The 23785-nt window shown below is 30.5% G+C and overlaps 2 protein-coding genes across 6 annotated transcripts in view; one reads left to right on the top strand and one right to left on the bottom strand.

The window, feature by feature from the left end:
* Positions 1-552: 552 nt before the first annotated feature.
* LOC105433627 (sister chromatid cohesion protein DCC1) lies at positions 553-6422 on the top strand. Of its 3 annotated transcripts, none has more exons than XM_089082067.1 (9): positions 553-1034; positions 1477-1905; positions 1962-2153; positions 2269-2470; positions 2546-2738; positions 2818-3034; positions 3128-3237; positions 3319-3502; positions 6038-6207. In XM_089082067.1, the coding sequence occupies exons 2-9, from the start codon at positions 1886-1888 to the stop codon at positions 6060-6062; spliced, it is 1143 nt and encodes a 380-aa protein (XP_088938193.1). In that variant the 5' UTR covers positions 553-1034; positions 1477-1885; the 3' UTR covers positions 6063-6207. The 3 variants fall into 3 exon arrangements, with proteins under 3 accessions (XP_088938193.1, XP_088938191.1, XP_011647331.2); XM_089082065.1 differs by lacking the exon at positions 6038-6207 and adding an exon at positions 6218-6422 and having other exon boundaries at positions 556-1034; XM_011649029.3 differs by lacking the exon at positions 6038-6207 and adding an exon at positions 6218-6422 and having other exon boundaries at positions 558-1034; positions 1980-2153.
* The window catches only part of Fak (protein tyrosine kinase 2 Fak), a 30804-nt gene continuing 13330 nt past the window's right edge, over positions 6312-23785 (bottom strand). For 2 of the 3 annotated variants that reach the window (XM_089082060.1, XM_089082062.1), the window contains exons 3-24: positions 21962-22107; positions 21224-21399; positions 20982-21113; positions 20752-20901; positions 20434-20622; positions 20208-20288; positions 19850-20072; positions 15885-15920; positions 15655-15786; positions 13794-13976; positions 13455-13671; positions 13184-13374; positions 12892-13096; positions 12688-12767; positions 10512-12592; positions 9820-9963; positions 9601-9750; positions 9420-9519; positions 9043-9274; positions 8668-8959; positions 8235-8580; positions 6312-8156 (exon numbers count right to left, since the gene is read on the bottom strand). In XM_089082060.1, the coding sequence (XP_088938186.1) occupies positions 8257-8580; positions 8668-8959; positions 9043-9274; positions 9420-9519; positions 9601-9750; positions 9820-9963; positions 10512-12592; positions 12688-12767; positions 12892-13096; positions 13184-13374; positions 13455-13671; positions 13794-13976; positions 15655-15786; positions 15885-15920; positions 19850-20072; positions 20208-20288; positions 20434-20622; positions 20752-20901; positions 20982-21113; positions 21224-21399; positions 21962-22107 (5464 nt within the window). In that variant the 3' untranslated portion in view covers positions 6312-8156; positions 8235-8256. The remainder of the gene's footprint in view (positions 8157-8234; positions 8581-8667; positions 8960-9042; positions 9275-9419; positions 9520-9600; positions 9751-9819; positions 9964-10511; positions 12593-12687; positions 12768-12891; positions 13097-13183; positions 13375-13454; positions 13672-13793; positions 13977-15654; positions 15787-15884; positions 15921-19849; positions 20073-20207; positions 20289-20433; positions 20623-20751; positions 20902-20981; positions 21114-21223; positions 21400-21961; positions 22108-23785) is intronic. The other variant, XM_089082063.1, reaches the window with a different exon arrangement.

Raw genomic sequence — 23785 nt, 5'->3', positions numbered from 1 at the left:
AACGGCTAAACCGATCAAATTCTAAGTAGGCTTGAGTTCGAAATAATAAAAGCTTGCATAATAAAAGTATTTTTATTTTTCTGCTACGTGCCCTACGAGCGGAGATATTACTACGCAAAGTCCGATTTGGAAATTTTTAAGAACGTCATTATTATCGTCGTCGTCCATGTACAATGAGGATGCATAAATGAAGTCTTTTTTCGGTGAAGCTAAGAGTAGATGAGCAAGTCATCCATGGATTGTCATTGCACTTATTTTCCGAGGATCAGTGAAAGAACGCACCTCAATTTCTGCATACCCTAACAGCGCGCGTACGTTCTAAGTATGTTCTAAGTATGTTCTGAGAAGATCGCAATGAGTATATCGTGATCATCTCAGAATATTCTCATACGTACTGCAATCGACTAAGTACGTTTTAAGGGTGCCGTTCCCATGGAGCGATTGCGCGTATCGAAAATCTAATCACACGCGAACTTTACAATAATGGATTCGGAGGAATGGCTGCGTATCGAAAATAGCGTCCGCAATTGATCAGATTTTCGATACGCGCAATACGCTCCAGGGACGGCACCCTGAGCGTAGGTCAAACATGACGGTCGAAAAGAGAGGGCCAATAGGAAAACGCGATTGTCGGCATTTGTTCAGATAAAAGGATGACACCATTCTTCAAATATAGAACTCTACGTGTCCATATCGTCTGTCTTTATCACTCTACGGAAGAGAATCACAAAATTGTGCACATTACCCACGCGAATAAGGTCACAGCTAAAATGCGACTATATGATCACTCGTAGGCCGCGGTCGATTCATGCTCAAAACATTTTTTACGCCTATTCTATCTTTATTGTTCATTAGATGTAAAACAAGGATAGAATGACGCCAATAGTGCTTTAAGCGTGAATCGGACCGCGGCCCATATCAGACTAACGGTTGCCCGGCTACGGTTGCCGGTCAGTGTTGCTATCAGGGACGCTTTCTCGCGCATGTATATTTAGATGCAGGTTTAATGAAGTATCACGTTTAGAAGAAAAAAGGTATTACTCTTACTGAAATTTTTTATATTATATAAAATTGTTTATAATTATATAAAATTATAAAAATTACATAAAAATTATTTAATTATATAGAATTTTAAATATAATTAATATTAATAACTTACAATAAAATTAATTTTTTAACAAAGTTATATTTTTGTAAATGTAAAGAAAGAAAGTATATAATAAAACACATTTATGTGTTTAAAATAAAATATTTTATTTGAAAATTACGAACATGCTTTTTAATAGCCCCTTTTTGGTTATGTATATCTATATTATATTTATGTTGAATAACAAATAATAAATAATAAATAATAACATTTACCTTTAATAACAATTAATAATATTTAAATATTTACTTTACTTTACTTATCTCATCCTAGCGTGGAGCACACCAAAATTTTAATTACCTATTACATATGTATATATCATGTTACAGCCCTAGATATGACTATTGATCATAATACGCATGCGCAAAAAAGCGGCCCTAATAGCAACATTGTTGCCGGTTGACGATTCTACTATTGCCAATCACATTGACCGTAACCAGGACTTGCTACATTGTGATTGGCTGAAATAGAATCGTCAACCGGCAACCGTAGCCGCGCAACCGCTAGTCTGATATGGCCTTTAGACCCGGTTGCACCAATATTATTTGGGCTTTAAACGAGACTTAATTTACTTAATATACGTGATACATATTATATATTAAATATCAGTTAAAATTCAAAATAACGTTGGTGCAATCGAGCCTTAGAGGCTTCTCTGTGGTTTCGGTCGAAAAAGGCCAGGATTCCCGCTCAGGTTTCTCTTTTCTGATATAATACATGAAATATTAGTCTTATACTATGGAGTCTACCGACAAAAAGTAATTATTATTCAATAGAAATATATTATCTAAAATATATATATCCTTAATATTAGTCTACAATTTTTTTCTAGAAACATTCGTACGGAGGAAAATATTCGAGAGATTTTGGATTTAGCCACAATTAAAGAATCCAATTTGAATGCAATGACACAATGCTTATATCCCATGCGATGTCATCAGGCTGATGATTTGATATTATTAGAGATAGACGAGCATATATTCGGAGCATTAAGCAAGGAAGATACGTATGTTCCTTTAAGATTACATTTATGATCATCATTTGATAGATTGTTGAAACTTTTTTTGAATAATAATATTGCATTTCCTATTCTGCAAAAGTAATTATGATTATAATAATAGAATATCATTTCGTGGTAACAAGCATAACAATGCTATGCTATGCACACAAACTCGGACCTATGAAATTAAAGAGGCAGAGATATCCAATTCATGGTTGTTGATTCCAAATTTGAAATTTGGAAAGACAACAAGTACTGAAGAAGTATCTGAGAGAGTTATAGAGAGATGTAATATAAAGAAGATATTTAATTCATATTATGAGGTATCTTTATTCAATAACAATGACTTGAATGAAGATGTTAAGTCATAAGAAGTACTATAATGTATTATATTAAAGGTGAAAGAAATCAAACCTGATCTGACAAATTTGTCCACTCTGCTTAGCTTATCGTCTTACAATGGATTAGAATATGAATCGACAATAGATACGAAGACATTATACAATTGGGAAAGATTACAAAATGAATTCCAAGCAAGTAATTATGAATTACAACAAGCCCTAGAGAATTTCTTGATAACTAATATAGATGGTACATAATAAAATTATATTACTGTATCAGATCTTTTATAAAAATGATATCATCTAACTTAAGATCTTTTCATATTAAGGTTACTTGCGTCTAATATCATTTGATGTCGAAGCAAGAAGTCTGAATTTGATGTTGGATTATTTTGGAGAACAATCCTGGGAACTTGATGAGGTAAATAAGGAGGATACGTACAAATGTTTACAACAACTTATTCATGAGCCAGTGTTTGATGCTATATTCACAAAATATACAGCCAAAAGCACGAAGACAAAGAATAATGGTAGTCCATTGTATATGTATGTATATTATTAATATATTTTATAATTATCAACTTTATAATTATCAATGGGCAATTTTATAAATTTATATCCTTTAAACATCTTGAAAAGATACGACGAAGAAAAGTGTTGTTCAACATTAGCAAAGATTCTTCTCTCTGCTTCTCCTGTCACTGAATACAAAGAATTCATGGAAACATGGAATATTGGAACTCCCGAAAGTATGTGGTCGATAAACTTAGAATTGTAATTATGTATGATTAGTTTTATCTGGAATTTATTATTATTGTTCTGTATTTCAGAAATGCATCCGAAAATAGAATATTTATGTGGATTAGCCCTTGTTATATATAATACTTCAAAAATGCAGAAGGAAATTGTATCTTGTCCAGAGACAGATTTACCTAACAACATCCATGATAGACTTAATGAACTTTTTAAAATCAAAGCTAAATGGACTGCCGAAGAGATAACACCTTATATTAAGTAAGTATATTAAATAAAAAAAAATGTAATATAGAGTGTGGTATACTCATAATCTTTTCATGCAATTATCTCCCAAATTATTTATTATTCGAAAATGTTTCAAAACCTATTTTGTTTTGAAGAGAACATTTTACGATTTTTTTTTAAGTGTCCCTAAGATTTCAAGGTAATCTTTATTTTTTTAATAGAATTATTTAATAGAATATTTTTTATAATCTGATTTAATGAGTTATCAGATATAAAAGTATTAAATTATAATTATCAAAAAATTAATAAAAGATTATGATATTTATAAGTTATTGTGATATATTCTAATAAAATATAAGAGAGTAGATATTTATAGATATAGTAGATATTAAAATATAAGAGAGCTGATATTTAGATTCACATTTCGAAATAAAGCAATGTCTACTGTCTCTCCATCATCATTGGAGGATCAGGAAGCTACCGATTATTATGTCTCAGGAACGTCTTCGTATGAGAAATATGGTATTTCTCGTCTCAAACTGTCATTTTTTAAATATCTTCTTTAATATCTAAATATCTAAATTCTTCTTAAATATCTAAATTATTTTTCTTTTTATAAATATGAAAACATTAAATTTCTTATTATTAATATACTGTACGCGTGCGCGCGTGTGTGTGTGCGTGCGTGCTTAATTTTTTTAAAGCAATTATGTATTTTTTCTATATCAATTGATTGTCTCACTATTCTATGCATAAACATATAAAGGTACAATTATCAAAAAATGAATAGTTTACGAAATATTTTATATCAAATTATGCCAAAATAAGATATTTCGTAAAGTATATTGATTTTTCGATACCTGTATCTTAATACTTTTATGCAGAATAATTAGAAAAATCATATTATAAAAAAGTCAAATCCATTCCAATTCAAAAAGTGAATGCGACTCCTATGTGACTTTGAAAAATTGATTTTTGTTTTTAAGGCTCTTGAGTAGTCATCATGACTATTGGAATCGTGACGTTATAGGCGAGAAATTATACAATAAAGTTTATTGCGCTAGTTTTGCAAATAAATATTTGACTAAAATAACACCTAATATGACATTAAGACAAAAATGGGCGGTCGCTATCCTTTTTCTTCCTGATAGTTAATAAATAGCTGTAAAAAAAAGGCATGTGAAATGAAACATGTTCAGATAGAAAACACACGATTTGACAGCTATTGAAAGAAGTAGAAAAAATGCTTTCACATATAATGTCCAAAGATAATTTTAGCTGCCGTCCATTTTTACGAATCTGATAAGTACGAAATAAGTCACATGTGGATTAAGCATATAATAATGAAAATAGCCGCAATAGAAAATTTCTTTATCCATATGTCATTTATATAAAGATGAATAAGGATGAATGAGTTTCTATTTTTTATCACGATGGTACGTCGCTACCATCAACGCAAAGTTCTTCAAATTATATATTATCTTTTGTTTGAAATGTTTTTTACCTATCGGGTTTACTTTTCGAAATATTCCGGTAATTTGTTTAAGTGCCCCACTCTGTGTACACACACACACACACACACACACACACACGCACACATCAGATGTGTAACTCGATAAAAAAATTTTTAAATACTATATTCTATATATTTTAAAACTAATACTTAAACTTGATCATTTTCATCGTTAATTAATAATGAAAAAGGCCTATTGAGTAAAACAAAAAAAAAACATCAATGGTACCTTACGAGTAATATGGAAAGCTATTGTCATAACTATATTATTATAAAATATGTATTAAAGTTATATGTATTAAATATGTATTAAAGTTTTAATGTTTTAATTATTTAGAAAAATTAATAAAGAAAATATTTAAATTGAAAATATTTAAATTGGCCATTTGGAACAAAAGATACGACAGTAGATATTTTTCATACGAGAACGATCTTGAGCCGGCAATCGGCAGCTTGCTCACTGACTCTCAAGGTAAGACAATAAACGTTGCTTTAGAAATCAATCCGAAATCTGTAATTAAATTCCAGTTCTGAAATATAAAATATTTTGTGAATTTTATTATTCATTTTTTGACAAATGTATCTTAATAAATCCTTTATACAAAATAATAAAATAATTAGAGTTCATGTAAAGATATAGTTGCTTAAGATGTAACTGCTTTAAAAAGAATTATGCAATTATGCAATTGGCAATATATAAGTACATACTTTTTCTACAACTCTTACAACAACTACATGCTTTTTCTATATCAGTCGATTTATTTCATTATCTTGTGTATAGAAGTATTAAGGTACGATTCATCAAAAAATGAATATTTTATATGAAATATTTTATATTTTATGGCAAAATATGTCAGAATAAAGTATAAAAAAATATCTTATAATCTATTTTTTATAACTCTGCCTTAATACTTTTATGTCTAAGATAACTAAAGAAATCAGATTACATAACAAAGCTATATGATTATAAAAAAAAAAAAAGAAAAAGAAAAAAACCTACGATGCTTTTTTTAAAATCTTAGGAATTTATCTCTACTTAAATTTTTCTCTTTCAGAGATGTCCCCTTCAAAACAGAATAAGTTTTACTTGAAATATTTTCTCGAATAATGAATAGTTCAGCAGATAATCGCGTAAAATAATTAATTGGACATACTTCATTCTGAATATGTGTATATATCATTATTAATTTAAATCTTATACAATTTTTCTTATACAATCTTATACAATTTTTTAGGCATTTCACAAAAGGTGCAATGAATGTTAATGCACTTTTAACAAAGTATGCCAGATATTCCACAAAAAACGGAATAAAGTATTACGGATCAAAATATGACAAGTGATATAATGACTATATTTGTGGTATACATTCAATTACAGTAAATACTGACATAAGTGTTACAGAAGAATATTTCAGAATAATATATATAATGTTAAAATTATACGCGCAATTTTATTTATTTTATGATCATCATATATATCGTCATATATAGTTACATTTGCACAATTTATAAATAGTTTTGATATCAAATGAGATTACATATAATTGTTTCATATATTATTTCACTGATATAATATTACCAATAATATATTGTTATCATTTGTCCATCAAGAGATAATAAATGTTTAGATTAAATAATAATTAATTTTATTGATCACAAATAGCTCTGTGTTACATCATTGATTACAAAATTTCATTATAAAAACATTTTATTAAATTAATTTTTTAAAAAATATTTTCAACAATAAAGAATTTTTAATTTAATGTTCGCAATAAAAGTAATGAAATACTTGTAAAGAAATATATTACATTATAATGGCCAAATATTTAATTAATAATGTCCTTTTTTATATTTAAGTAAAATTATATCATATATACTCTCACATATTTAAATTAAAAACGTACCTGATGATTTTTTCATATAAATGAAAAAATATCAACAATTATATTCATTATCTCTTAGTTTCTGGATAGCAATTCTTCGACAAGAAATTTACAACACACAAATATCGTATTTCTTTCGAGCGTATAAGCACATCTTGGCACATGAATTTTTAAAGCCACGTACCATTTAAAATATTAAATTTACAACTTGTAAACTATAAATATTTTACATTCGTGCCAATTGTAACAATATATGGATACATTAATACAATGTCAGAATGCTACGAACATTTCTCATATCGAATTTTCTTTGGAATACAAAAAACACATAAAAATGGAATATTTTTTTATCTACAAAGTTCAATAATGAATTTTTTTTAAATGCATATATGAATATAATACTATAACTTGCATTAATGAGTTATTATAATGATATACTTATGTAAAAGTGGAAATTCTTAAAAATATTCTGTAGGAACTGACACTTGTCGCTGAAAAATGATTTTTGCTCTTTATAAAACATTTTATATATAAATGTCGCAAACTATAAAGTATAAATCATTAAATAATTATTTAATAGAAATAACATACATTTAGTCTCTCTTTTTATATTATAATTATTCTCCATAGTATTCTTAGATAGGAATTAGATTATAAAATTACGAATTTGTATTAAAAACAACGTTGTAAAATTATATCCTACAAAGAAATAATATTCTCGCGCAATATTGATCAAAGAGAAAGAATTCATTTAATTATATATTTATGAATATATACATACATACCCCTAAAATACATGTATGTATGTATTATCGTTAATTAGGAGATGACGTAGTTAAAATTGAATGAATATTTCAAGCGTGAATTTAACTTGCGATGTTGGATGTAAACGTTAGACGGTGTGAATAAATTTGATTTTCTAATGAAATGTTTAATTTAATAAATGGTATATTCTTATCTTTATGGCAAAATATAATTTTACGTCATCTCATATGCGCAATCATATAATAACGATCATTCTAAATCCTTTGGAGTTGTGATTTTATTATAGCTGTGACTTAAATACTTTAGTGATAAACTTCCTACTATTCTACTATTACAATTAATGAATACTGTCCTATATAGAAGTATGTTTAGATAAAATGTTTGCATGAAATGTTAAAAAGAGCTAAAAAAGCATAAATACTAGATCTCCCGTTGTTAACATATTGAAATGTAGATGTGTACACACGGATAACTTGGTAATATATCGCCTATTTATATACACACTAAGTAATGATCCGAAGTAGTCCTGAAATCGATACATTTCAAAAATGATAATCTCATTTGAATATTTTGTTTATACAAAATGCATTTCATAATTATTTACCTTAATTCAAGGCACCTCGTTGTTAACTGTCATTTATCGAAGTCTCATTTGTTGCTTTACTGTTGGCCGTAAACACCATCTGCTGATTAACGCCTGTTGTAATCGATTGACTCGGATGTATAACGGGACTTACAGTTTGCACCAAATTGCAAGTGACTGGTACCATAGGCATCAAATTAACAGAGTTATTCGTAGGCCCTATATTACATGTTAATGAAGGTCTCTTTCTTTCTAGACTATTAGTGGCAATTTGTTTTCTTGTTGTTGAATTACGTTCAAGACTGTTAGTTACTATATTATGTCTTCTTTCTAAACTACTGCTGGAATTGAAGTCGGACTGATTTCCCTGAATAATAATGGATACATCAATCATATTTCTTTCACCTAATATTATTAATTTTAAGAAATTATATTATTAAAATATTTAACTTACCGATGAACATTGGTCGACTGACTGACCCATTCTGTGCAATAAATCACCACTTTGACTTTGTCTAAAGTTCGTTCCTTGTCGTTCGGTCGACTGACTTCTTCTCAGAAAATGATCGCCCGATTGACTCGAACGAATGCGATTCTCGGCTGTAGAATCTTGTGTTCTGTTAACATCATTTTGCTTTTGACAAATCTGACTGTCCACGTATGGATAACGAATACGGATGGAATCAATTACATCTAAGAGATTCTTTGCATCCATTGCTAAGATATGAGCTGCAGAAAGCATTCCCCTAGAAAGAAAATAATCGAAAATATTAATCAATTACGTAATTTTTCTCGTGGTATTCTGTTGATAATTGCAAAGCATAATTACTTCCGATATTCAGCATCTAAAGTAGTGGCACTATAATTTTGTGCCAGTTTCATAGCAGTCACAAGCTCCGCCATATCTTTACTTAATACTTTATGCGCCATTTCTACTTCACGATGCGCAGATATTGGTAATATTTCTACAAGAGCATCCACGGAGGATAGCAACGCTCTTAATTCGATACCTACTCTACGTACTAATTCTAAATACTGATCAGCCTTGCTCTGTTGAACACCTGAAATTCACATTTTTCTTTTCTGATATGACGATATTTTATATCATATAACTTTTCAACAATCCTAGTTATATTATTTAACTGTTATATATTACTGTTATATATTATTTTTCAAGCATATATTGTTTTTCAAGTATATTCTTACCTTGCGATAGTGACATAACTGCACGAACAACGCTTGTCGTACAATCATATACTTTATCATTAGTTCTGTCTAAATCTGCAGTGGGTGTGGGTTCCATTTTCTGCAAAAGGAATTTATGAATATTTCTGTCCGCGATAGATAATTTACAATGATAAAATCATGAATTCAGCGCATGATTCACCTTTACTACAATTATTTTATCGGAACTCTTGTCGGAACCAAGAGAGCCAATATTAGTAGAATGCGGTTCATGACTTGGTGATTGAGTAACTGATCGTGGAATCGGGGGACTAGCACTTTCATCACCACTCGTAGCAATTGATAAACGTTTCTATCATAAAAAAAAACAAAGTTTAAATAATTACAATTAACAATTAACAATTAAGTTTTTAAAACATACCTCTTCCCTTGCGAGCCAGCGACTGTCCTCTTCAGACTGTCGTTGTTGCTCCAACAATCGTTGCTCCAGTAATTTTTGTTCATCGTCAATGCCGCTATTGAAATTATCCGACAAATTATCGAACAATTGTGAATGCATGTTCCTCTAAAACAGCGAAAACGATATCACGTTATAAATACTTCCCGATATATAAGTTTTCTTCTAATCTAATAAAATTTGAGATAATTTTATAATGATTTATGTTGCAATCGTTTCTAATATACATGTATATACAGGAAAAATTAAAGAGACGCATATTTCTCGAGATGTAAAATAAATTGAAAATAGGTAGTGCATTTGCATATTCGGTACATGCAGTTTAAATGATTACTGTGACAATCCATCAGTGATATTCATTCGTCATGCAAAAATTATTAGCCTACTGAATAACAAGTCAAGATTTGCATTAAAAAAATAAATTTCTGTGATCGCATTGCAATAAAGTTGATCCGTTTGTAAGTCAATCCTTGTAGTTTGCATATATCAGAGAAGCGCGAAAATATACACGTGCGCACATCTAATTTGTAACTAAAATAATATATTGCGAAAGTATTGCAGACCAGGTAAAAAAACCAAAACAAGACGTGGCGTGACAAATATATATATATATATAGAAGATGCATTTGTCACATTCCTAGGAGGCATGGTCAAACCTGATCTTGTTGTGCCTCCTCTGTCATCGAACTGCTAGACGACACGGTGCTATCACTGACAGCGGAAGAAATTAGAGAACCGGAAAGAGTGCCGTCGGTCGAGCTCGTCAATTGTTCATCCTGTTTTTGCGATGTCATGAATGTTGTGATCTTGGCCATGCTCGTTGTAATTTGTGGTATATTTGTCTTTACAATGCTACTAGTCATCTGAGATTGCGCTATTTGCTGATACGCACCGGTCGTCATTGCATGCACACTGCTTGTCATTACACTGCCGACGTTAATGTGCGCTTGGGTATAATCTATTAGACCAAGGGAACTCGGTTGCTGATGATTTACTAAGTAAGTGGATGGAATCGGGTGGATATTTTGTTGAGTCGCCGAGGATGACATGACAAAATGTGACGGTACGGAAGAAGCTTGCATTATCCCAACACTTGCCGATTGATTTATACCGGTTGCTTGACAAGGCGTTGATTGAATGCTAATTCCAGACTGAACTTGATGAGCGTAATTTGGCATGTGCACCTTTTGCGCTTGAACCACTGACACGGATGTAGCGTGAGCTGTGTAAACAGGACTGGTACTGGTAAACTGAGATTGCTGATTCGTATGTTGTATCGCTGCATATGACAAGGATTGGGAAATGGCATTCTGCCGCGGGGTATTCTGCATGCGCTGCATTTGTAACAGATACGTAGGCTGCTGTCCCGATTGTGCGATATTCGAATAGATTTGCTGATGTGAATAATTCTGCGGATATATTGGTTGCGATTGTAAATTCTGTGCTACCAGATTACTTCTTCCAGTTTGAACGTAATTTCCAGTTGTTACACCAATAGGTTTCAATTCAGTTGTAGCCGCGCTTGCGGCTACGACCAACTGCGGTTGAGCATTTTGCGCATGGAATTTTAGTACCGGACCATATAAACATTCTGCATTCAACACAGAACTACTTACATTCGCCGAACTAATATTACGAGCGTAAACGCTAATATTACCATCACCATCACCATCACCACCATCTTTATCACCACCACTACCATCATCATTATTATCATTATCACCATTATCATCATCACCACCACTACCATCACCACCACCACTATTATTACTACCATCAGCACCATCGCCGCCGCCGCTGCCACTATTGTTGCCAGCAATCTGTATATTGTTCATATTCTGACTTGTAGATTGATCGCTACCACTACTAAGTACCTGGCTCATGTTGCTACTAACTGCAAAATTACCGTAATTAATCGGTTGGCTTGAAACATACGAGCCACTTGCGACGAGTGCTTGGCTATAACTATTCGGTATCATGATATTGTCACCCAAACTACTAGGATCAAAGTTCCCGGAATTATCACCATGATTATCAATAGCTAAACTTGCGCTTTGACTGAGATTACCAACGATAGCCGAGCTTTGGGTGAAGCTAGTGACCGGTCCGTATATCTCGCCGCAGGTGTTGGCCGCGACCGCGGTTGACACGACTGATGCAGCCATAGGTGGCGGCGGAACGGTGCTGGACATAGAGAACTTTTGCACAGGGGAGTACAAGTCTCCCATGATACTACCGACCACTTTTGAACTAACCGCATACAAGTTTTGCATCTCTTTAACCTTCTGCTGCTTTCGGTTGGCGGCGGGCGATTGTGTCTGCACTATTGTGTCTGAAATACTCAGACTCGACATGAGAGGTATGTTATCCGAGGAATCAAGGGAATCTAGGTTGGTGTCGAAAATGTTGGAATCACCATCCGACTGAGTGATGTGCGTTGCGATGGATGTCGGTTCGGAAAGTGCGGGGTCGAAGAAAGGCAGGTCGGATACGACGGCAGTAGTTAGGACTTGATCCTCGTCCTGAAACTGCACCGCTAGGGTGTTGAAAGGAGACGCGGGTGTTGTGTACACGGAGGGACATACCCCTCTGGCTTGGTTGTCCTTGAGAAGTTGCGCGAGAACCTCGGGACTCTGTGCTACGATGTACGTGGATACCGGCGCCGCGGATAACTGCGACTGCTCTGTTGTATTTTGCGGTTGCCGGGAAGGTTTTGGTGGCGGTACATCGTCTGCACCTAGAAAACAAATTATTTTATAAATACTGAATAACAAATGTGCGTTTCATTAAAAAAATTTGACACATTATTATTATAGACAGCTTCCTACATACCCCAGGACATAGCTTGTACCCTTCTGTTCTCTCGTCTCATTGTTTCTTGTTGTTGATGTTTCTCTTCTAACAAAATCTCACTATAATGATTTAAAACATAATATGTATATACACATATACTAAATTCTGAATATTATACAATATAATTGAAAAAAAAAGGAAAGAATATTTGAAGAGTTTCACGGACATTTAAAATACACTTACTGTAAAGTTTCTCTAATCTCTTTAAATGTCGGCCTTTTACTGGGTTCGTAACTCCAACACTGAGACATTAGAGAGTATAATCGCGGTGGACAGTGATTAGGAAGTGCAAGTCTCTCTCCGTTCTCTAGCTTGCGTATCACTTCATTATTTTTCACACCTTGGAATGGTTTTACACCTAACATTAAAATCTCCCACATACACACACCTGAAGCAACGATAAAATTTGATTAGCAAGTCTTTAAGATAAGAAAAATTTTCATTAAGTGATTAATTTTAAAAAGAAGAAACTAACCAAACATCCAAACATCGGATGAAGTCGTAAATCTCCGAAAATTTATGCTTTCCGGTGCCATCCATTTAATTGGCAACTTACACTTACTCGCAGTATAATAACTCTGATCTTCTACCCATCTACTAAGACCAAAATCCGCCAATTTGACACAACTATGTGATGAAACCAGCACGTTTCTCGCAGCGATATCTCTATAATGTATAATATATGAGAATATTGCGAACGTTATATGATATTTAAATAACAAAATAAATAGCTTGTTAATAAATACCTGTGCACGAATTTCTTGCTTTCGAGGTATGAAAGGGCAGTACTCAATTGAAAGATATACAATAAAAGTGTGGCAAGATCTAAACGATGTTTATTAGACTGTAGATAAGCACGCATTTCTCCGAGTCTAGCTAATTCCATTACAAGCCAAATTGGCGCCTCCGAACAAACTCCAATCAATCTAATAATGTGCGGATGTTCAAATTGTTGCATAATATCTGAAAATTGAAATCATTATTTTATAAGATTTATTTCAAAAACCTATACCATTAAGTATCTATTTTATTAATATTTTATTATAATCATATATTAGAACAAATATAGGATATATTTTTCGTACAAGCTTCTTCAAGGAATTTCTCGGCAGTGGCAAGATCTGCATCGACTTTGCAGGTTTTAACAGCAACAGCGATGGTTTGTCCATCTCTTCCCTTATATGATCCCTTATGAACGTTACCAAATTGACCTTCCCCTATGATTTCACCTAATTCTACTTGATTTCGGACTATCTCGTAATCACGAGCTGCAAAAGAAAATTTATCTCTTAATTTAAACTTCTCTCACTTATTAAATAACATATAGAACTTCTGAAATTCTTGCATATAGAGTACAAAACATAATTTTTTATGCTGTTAAAAGGAACAATTTTCTTTTAGTAAAATTATGTTGGACAGTGATTTTTGCAAGAGAACAAATTAAAGTTAATGAATGGGCACTCTTATCTATCAGGACTAGCGCATGTTTCTCATTTACTTATATCTATTGGTTTGATCTTTTTTCGTATTGTTTTGCTTAAAATATGATAAAAGTTAATAAAGCATATTATATATTTTTTATTTGCCTTTTTTCGGGATATAAAGCAATTCCCTTACAATAAATATTACATGTAATATTCTATTTATATTCAATATTTCCTCCTTCCCCTGCTCATGTTATCCTCCAGTATTTTCTTCATTGTCTCTCTACTAATCATTCCCCAATCTATATACTTTTCTAATACATGATCTCATGACTTTTCCCCCATCCTCCCATCCATAGAATTTATATTTTCTTTTTTCCTTCTCTTCCCAATACTTTCCTGCCATCATTCTATTTCCTATCCTTGCCATTCTATACCTTGTCTATTCTCTCATTTTCCTTTTCAAATACCTGAGTAAGTTTAACTTTATCAAATCCTTGTACTATCCGGATCTTCTTATTTTCTCATATCTTTCCTACCTTTGTTCTTTTCTTCCTTCTATCCACTCTCTAATACTCTCTTCTCTTTCTCTTACTCCTAATATCGATAATCCTCTTTTTTCATAAAATCTCTTCCTATATTCTTCCCATTCCGATTCCTTCCTCATCTCTCTCTTCTTTATCTCTTTCTAGCACATTTGAGCCAACTCTCTTCCTCTTCCATTTTTTATTTTTTCTTCATACTTGACTGCCATTCTACCCATCTTTTAGAATCATTTTATTTTAGAATCATTTTATTTCTCTTTTCTTTTTCCCTTACAATATATCCTATGGTGAGTTAATGAAAGTGTGTGCTAATGATAGCACAACTAAACATCAATCGCTAACATAAAGTTAATAAAATAAATATTATTTTTATTCCTTATGTAATAAATAAATGAAAAAATTGTCTGATTCTATAGCATCGTGTGAAAATAAAGACAATTGTGAATGATAATATCTTTTATGAATTGAACGTTTTTTTAAAAAATTATTCTTTATATTAATATTATTGCACAATTGCTTATAACAATTAAATAATATCACTAAATTTAAAGAAATTGTTTACTAATTACGGGTGTACATAACTTAAATACCGAAAAATTGGTCTATTTCGTAACGATTAAAGATAATGTAAAATATTTAAGTTAAGATGAAGCGATGACTTTGCAAATTGATTTTTTTATTATTTCACGATAAAATTAACAAAGAATTTGAAAATAAGAGCGCTGATTCATTAACTTTACGCTACTTTTTTGTAAAACTATTTGTTGGATACAATCAAAGAAAAATTTATTTCTTTAAACATAAAAAATTACATCTTTTACTTCACAAACAAAAATTTAAGATATCTTGTAAAAAAAAGGCAGATTGACAATATTTTAATTAATAATAACTATAACATGAAACATTCTTTAAACATTTGCGATTAAGATTATTAAAGTAAAGATATTAAAGTGAGCGATAAAGATATATGTATTTACTAGCTGGTGTCGAATAATCTCCTTCTTCGTCGACGATTTCGGCATAATCTTCAGACAAAATAGTTCCTGTTTTAGCGTTCTTCTCCGCTGTATTATTAGTACCGTCTTGTCTATATTTCGGCGGCTGTGCATCTATAATTAAAATTATATTTTGTATTAGTTTATAAATAAAATAATATAATTTTAATAAAAATTCAAACATTTACAAAATAGTACTTTTCCGATTTTACCTTTGCATGGACAGGGATAATTTTTCCACGATCCAGCTTGCGAATATAAAATAAAGAGACTTAACATATTGTGTCAAACGTTAATAAAAAAATGTTTATAGAGTGATTTAAAGATACAATAAAAATATTCCTCATGAAATTCAATTAAAAAAAAATTTCTATCTTTCTCTTTTAAATTATGAACACAATGATAGAATTCACAAAATATTAAAAATAACTTAAGAAAATTTCTTAACTCTAAAAAAATAGAAGTAAAGAATTGAGAAGTAAGTTTATTTCCTTATTAAGAAAAATAAGATACATATAAGAAAAAATAAATAGAAGTCAATAGTTGTCCCTTTCTTCTACTAAATTGTTTATGAAAAATACATATGTATATGCATTTATACAGTCTATAATTATACATCTTAATAAATCAAATTATAAAAAAATTGAGATAAGACAAAGTACAAAAAATTGAGATAAGACAATGTAATAACAATATATGTACATAAAACATAACTCATTGATATATTAAAAATATATTATTAAATGAACGTTATCAAAAAGATGAAATCATCATGAGCTCATACCGAATTCATTGTACAATTTGCTTAATGCATCTGATGCTATTTTATTTAGAACGTATAGATTGTTCAGAGTACATAAAATAAATTCTTCATATTATATAAATTAGATTACCCTTCTTATCTGTAGAAAATTCATTGTACAATTTAACTATATTTCCCTGCATAAAATTATAAATAAAAGTTTACTAACATACAAAATGATTTAGATTTAACACAAAATATTTCAAAGATTGCAGTGTGTCTGAAAACTTCATCTTTATTTGGATATGATTTCATTATTTACTAATGTACACACAGATTTAGTGATTGCAAAAATTCAAAATAGATGAAACGACATCAAAACAAAAAAAATACCGGACTTCCAACGCAAGAGTTTATTTTAGCTTTAAAATTAATCTTTAACTCAATTTTGTGACTCTATTTTTAATAATGTATATAAATAATTATTCCGAATACTAATGGACTCTCCCATTATTTCAGATTTATTATTCTGCAAAATGTTGAAAAGACTTGTTCTTTTAAAACTTTCTATATTCTTCTAGTTTTTATTTCAGATATGTAAACATTCCAATTGCTATCCAAAACATGGATTGCAACTTTTTGACATTTTGAACTCATCCAAGACTAAATTTCATTGTAGAAATTGGAAGAGACAAGTTGAATTTTTGAATATCATAATAAAAAAAGGATTCATTTCAAATTAGTATCACTTTTTCCGATAGATATCTTATTTTTGTCATCCTTTTTTTCTAGAGAAAAGAAACCATAATTGATTTAATTGATAGAACCTAGCACTTATATTCTATGTACTACCAGAAGAATTTTTGATCATGATATCAATATTTTATTAGATAATAAATTACCATTGAATTTTATCTTCTCAACAATTAGAAATAAATTACATTAAAGAAGGATGTTTATTTTGGCCTCCGGTTACATAGTAAATTATATATCGTTGGAAAGATATAGTTTAGTAGAGTATAAATATCAAGGTCCAAATTTAATATTTTTGCTACAAGTGCAATTTAGTACAATGTAATTCAGATGATGTTTTTGGACAAACCCGAAAAGGGAGTTTTAGTCATTGATTCTCTCTGTCACCACGGAAAGGTGACTCCGCTGGAAAAGTGATTAACATTTACAAAAGCATCAATGATTTGATTCCTGTTGGAGACATAAATGCGTCGATGTGCATCGTATTCAGGAGATGCGAATACGTCAGTATATATGTTTTCCATGCGTCTATGAGCGCGTATGAACATATATGGATACTTCCGGTGAACTTTAGAGAGCTTACTTGTAAAATATTGAATTTGGACTTTGATATTCGTATTCTACTAGATCATACCTTTCCAACGATATACAACTTACCATAACGCTTGGGGCCAAACTTTAATAAAAAATGAACATCCTCCTTTAACAAATTGCAATATAAATATTGTGACTTGTGATAGTAACCTTATTAATGAGGAAGATAAAAAACAGGTTTTTTATGATTTCTTTTGTATCAGGAATTTCTGAAAGATTCAAAAATTTTCTAATCATAATTTCTCAATAATAAGTATTATAAGACTTATATAGACTTAAAAAATCTCAATTTCTTAGATTTATCAGAATATATAAAAATGATCTTCCCTTATGTCTTATTTCAATATTGTAATAAATAAAATATTATATAAAGTTAATTGCAGTAATTGTAATGCATTTTATGTTGATCTGATAAATTATTAAAAATAAAATTATTAGAACATAAAAATTATTTATATATATATATATATATATATATATATATATATATATATATATATATATAATTTTTATGTTCTAATAATTTTATTTGTATATATATATATATATATATATACAAATAGAAACACAATGAAGATTTATACATATGAAAATTTCAGTTACAATACTTTCGGTTACATTACTGATTCTAGAATTGATTTAAAATATTCAATTGGAATAATATTTTAATATCAGATAAAAAAAATCCTTTAAAAAAAACTGATCTCTGAAATGATCTGTATAAACAAAAGCATAATTTGAATTTACAGAATTACATACAGGATGTTCAAAAAACTATTCAACCTTTATATAAATATTGCACACCATATTAAAAAAATCTTAGTACACATAAATCAAAAGCTCAATCATTTCTGAGATATAAACATTTTTGTATGTTATCATGATTGATTTTTTTTTATTTCTACGTGTCACATATAATGTTTACCTAAGCATAGTGTATTCTTCGCTGATGATTAGAAGAATTATCGTGATCGAATCTAGTCTGCTTGTCAAATAGTTTGACAGAGATTTGCAATTTTCAAGTTCATGATTCTAAGAAAAAGATGCCAAACGTGTATAGAAATGGCAAGACATCTGAAACACTTTCTGTAAATATTAATAAGATAAAGATTTGGATATATTATCTTTTTGTATCACATGCGACACATAGAAATCAATAAGTAAATCATGATATTAACATACAAAAATGTTTATATCTCAGAAATGATTGACCTTTCGACTTATGTTCCCTAAAATTTTTTTACTCGATATGGTGTGTACTATTTACTATATAATGTTGAGTTTTTTAACTGTAAAATTAGTTCAATCTATCTTAATTTTATTTAGCTACTTGGAGAATACATAATGTTTCTTTCTCTATAAATATGTTCGATTCCCTAAAGAATCTTTATTCATATTTCCGAACATTAGATATATTTTCGCAAGATCTTTAATAATAATATGGATCTGAGTTCTTGAATTTTCAATTTAATTTTGATCGCCAATAATTGTAAATTTTAAGCTTACATAATAATTTACAAATTTTCATTTTTAATATAATATATTATAAATATTATATTATTATAATATTATATTATTATATCTATATTATATCTGTAATAAGATAAATCAAAGTAAATGACTTAAATGCATCGTATTAAAAATGAACATTTATAAATTATTATGTAAGTTTAAATAATATATTATGGATATTGCTCTGCATTATTTTTTGGAAAATACCTGATATTTGATTTCTGTATTCTCATTTGATTATGCATTCCATTATTTTACCACCATGACTACTCGATTACAAATCATCGATTTTAATAAGTCTTAATTTTCAATATAATTTATTATTTTCTATTATGCAACAATATTTGTATTAATCTGAAGAATCTGTAGAAGATCCATAAGTAGAATCAAAACATTTACATTTGTATTTATTAAATACATATAAAATTAACCTGTTTAGCGTTGGCTCTTATTTGGTTTTACTATAATTTTTTAATTAAAAATATAATTTGCGTATATTCTCTTTTAATAGTTCTAAGATAAATATTACGAATTTTTTTCTAATAATAATAATAATAATAATATCTTTATTTTCACCTTTCCTGTTCCATAACGAAGTGTTGCTACCTGTGATCAATCTACAATACCCATCGATTAAGTCCGCGAGACTTTCTGCTTGATCCAGACTGGAACAAGTAATACTAAGAGTCTCCGTGGCACCCGCAACCCTCAATTTAATGCATGCTTTCGCATGTTCTTTGCAATCTGATACCAATGTTTGGATGGATTGTATTTGTGAAAATTCCGCCATTCTCGTTGGCTGTAATCGATATTTTACAGATATTACATTTCGAACAGCTATATAATTATAGAATTATACTATTCTTATTTTAAAAACTATAGAATTATATTACAAAAATATATTATAAAATATACGCATGATGTGCAAACATACCACTGTTCCGCCTCGATGAGCCATATAAGATATACCTAAATCCGGTCCGATGACTAGTTCTACAGGTATTGACCAACTTGACTGCAAAGTTATAAAATAGAAGTTGAGTACGATTATAATAAATATAAAAAATAAACATAAATTCTACAATCTTCACATTTTCATCGCTCAGAAAATTATTTTATTTTTATTGAAGAAATATATATTAGATTTCCATATGGCCTACCCCTAAGGCGCATATAAATCTTTCTTGGTCGAATCGATAGTGTGCTCGTAGCAAATCGAAGAATTTGAACATGCACTCGAGTTCGGACAACGCCGCGACTTTTTTGAAGTGTTGCTGTATCAATTTTCGAAGTGCCTTCGGCTTCATCCCGTTCAGTACGGAGCGTGGCAAGAATTTGTGTAGACCAACCTGTGAAAAGAGCACACATCCTTTATTTATATATCTTATACAACGAAAAGGATGAATGAATACGAATATGCATGTCATGAAATTCAAGTTAGTGTCGTGGATAAGATTTACTATTTTAAGAAACTCTACCTCACGCTCGAGGTATTCCAAATTGCTCTTCTTGTCCAAAGCGATTTGCGGCATGTCTTTGAAAAAATAGCGAATCTCTAGGCAACAGAGCTGGACCGCGATATCCTGATCCAGAGAAGCGTGATTCGCGAGCAAATAATCATTTCGTACCTGAATATACACAGATAAATGTAATTCGCGATTTATCTTTGAAACATTAAACATCTCATTTGATCAGTCATTGATTGTACCTGATCGTAATAGTAATAAAACGTGACTTTGTCCTTCTCGTAAAGATCATTCAAGTTCTGAGGAAGATAACGCACTCGAAGCTCATATCTCCATTCGCAATGTGGATGCTTCCGCTCATATTTTTCTTGTACCTGAAACGGAAATACATCCAAGAAATTGCGAGAAATGTATCGGTATGTTAAATACATGCCATCTAACTCATATACAAATATAATTGATAATAAATAAAATTGATCTATACCTGATACATTGTTGTATCCTGATGCAACCAATAACTCTCTCCGGATCCAGGATGATGCAATCTCATCGCGTACAAATTTCGATAGTGTCTAGTACCAACAGCCAATCGACTAGTTACTAAAGAAATAATACCTCTAACGTCAATTGCATCGCCGAATTTGACAACGTTGAAGCCACCTAAATTATCATATCAAGAAACAAATAATAAAATTAATAAGCCCGCGTATCTTTTTTCTTTCCACACATATTTCGATTTTATTGATATTCATAGCGAAGTTTAAATTTACTCTTATTTATATCATAAAAAAAAAGAAATTGATTAATAAAAATAAAAAAAATCTTTTCCTACAATATTGAAAGATATTTATTAGATTCGAAAAAATAAACGGAGACCGACTGGATTTGAACTCGGGATCCCTCGCCTATTACCAAGACATTTAGTCTGCACGACCGCGACAACTCTTCTCTGTTAGCTGTTTATATTCCAAATCTCTTTCATGATCACTTACGATCGTCTAATTTCTTACAATATTTATTTTTTTTCCGATATAATATTCGTAAATAAAAAACCAAGTATGTATTCAAACAGAAAAAAGTGCCAATATAATATTTTGATCAACGAGCAATTCTAGTAACAAATAAAAAAAATCTCGCCGATTGTTCCCTTCAGTTTCTTGCTTAATATAATGTGCTTAATATAATGATCTTTAACCAGATATTTTAGGTTGAACTAACTTACCGTTAGGGAGATGGACTTTTAAGGTCGCCTTATCCATAGGAGTGGGTGAGCCATGCGGCGGTGTGTTTCTGCCACCACCGCTGCTTTGGACACCTCCGACACCGCCGCCACCTCCATCTCCTGCTCCAGTGCTCATCCCCTCATGGCTATGTAAATAATAAAAAAAGAACTGACTCAATAAACTCTCTCGCACAATAATTAAGTATTATTTCGTAAGATCGCTCGTTACGATACGCTATACAAAATGTCGCGATCAATTAATGATGTTTGATAAAAGGAGCCTGTCTTCGAAATTTTTTATTGCGAGAAAGTTGATTCCGAGATCCCAATGTTTTTGAGTTTACCTTTCATGCTGGTGCACTATTTTAATCTTTAGAGAACGACAGAGCTCTTATAATTTTGAGATAGAAAGAAATACAGAGTGTCCCAAAACTCCCGCATTTGGAGTACACTACACTTCTTTTATTCTAAATTCTTTATGCTAAATTCTTTATGCTAAAAGAAACTTTTTCCTTTAGCAAAATTGCGTGCGACGAATAGTTTTTACAGTGGATCAGATTAAAAGTGACGAATGAGCGCGCGTATGTGCGTAGCGGTCAGGGCTGGCGCGCGTTTCTCGGCCGGCGCAGTCTGATACTTAATCTTTGACGACTTCACGTACTATATTGTTTAAAATATGATAAAAGTTAACAAAATAAGTATTGTTTTCATCCTTTAACGATTTAATAAAAAAATTGTCTGATTTCGTAGCATTATCTCGAAATAAAAATAAATGTAAATACACTATGGTGTATGAACTGAGCATTCTATTAATTTAATTACTGCACAATTGCATATAACAAAAAAATATATTGAATTTAATGAATTATTTAGATAATTATAAAATTATATTATAAAAAAATCAATTTTTTTACTTTTTGTGATTACGTATTCACGTAATTAATAAGTATTCATTAAATTCAGTATTTTTTTATTGTTATATGCAATTGCGCATACGACAATAAAAAAATAATTAAAATAATAGAATGCTCAGTTCACCTCAGTACACCATATAATTTACATTTATTTTTATTTTCAGATAATGCTACGAAATCAGACAATTTTTTTATTGAATTGTTACGTAAAGGATGAATACAAATACTTATTTTGTTAACTTATATTATATTTTAAACAATACAATACGTGAAGAAGTCGTCAAAGATTAAGTCCCAGGCCTGAAGAATGCGCGCCGGCCCTGACCGCTACGCACATACGCGCGCTCATTCGTCACTTTTAATTTGATTTACTGTAAAAACTACTCGTCGCACGCAATTTTGCTAAAGGAAAAAGTTGTTTCTTTTAACATAAAACATCACGTAATGTATTCCAAATGCGGGAGTTTTGGGACACCCTGTATATATATATATATATATATATATATATATATATATATATATATTATATATCTAAAGATTAAAATAGTGCACCAGCAGAAAGATACACTCAATATTACATATTACATATATTTGACATTTCGCTAACACTAAATCAAAATTTGTTAAAGAATGTGAAGCGTGCTGCCGTTCCACACATTCATCATGGTTCAGTCATCTGGGTACGCACGTAATCAACTTATATCGAGATATATGCAGAATTTGTAGACGAGTATGACGAACACCGAGCATCCAATTTAACATCATGAGAATGACATGTGCAACCATAATGAAGTGAGATGTTTCATTTTTCCTTACACATGCGATTCTATATGAATTTATAATTGTATAATTGAAGCGCGACGCGTGCGATTCCAATATTGGTTATTATATTCGTTTATCCTTTGGATAT

The sequence above is a fragment of the Pogonomyrmex barbatus genome, unplaced genomic scaffold (genome assembly GCF_055798465.1).
Source record: "Pogonomyrmex barbatus isolate J1 unplaced genomic scaffold, ASM5579846v1 scaffold5, whole genome shotgun sequence".
In the NCBI taxonomy this organism is placed as follows: Eukaryota; Metazoa; Arthropoda; class Insecta; order Hymenoptera; family Formicidae; genus Pogonomyrmex; species Pogonomyrmex barbatus.
Note: the sequence above shows the minus strand (reverse complement) of the source record. Positions and strands in the feature narration are given on the sequence as shown.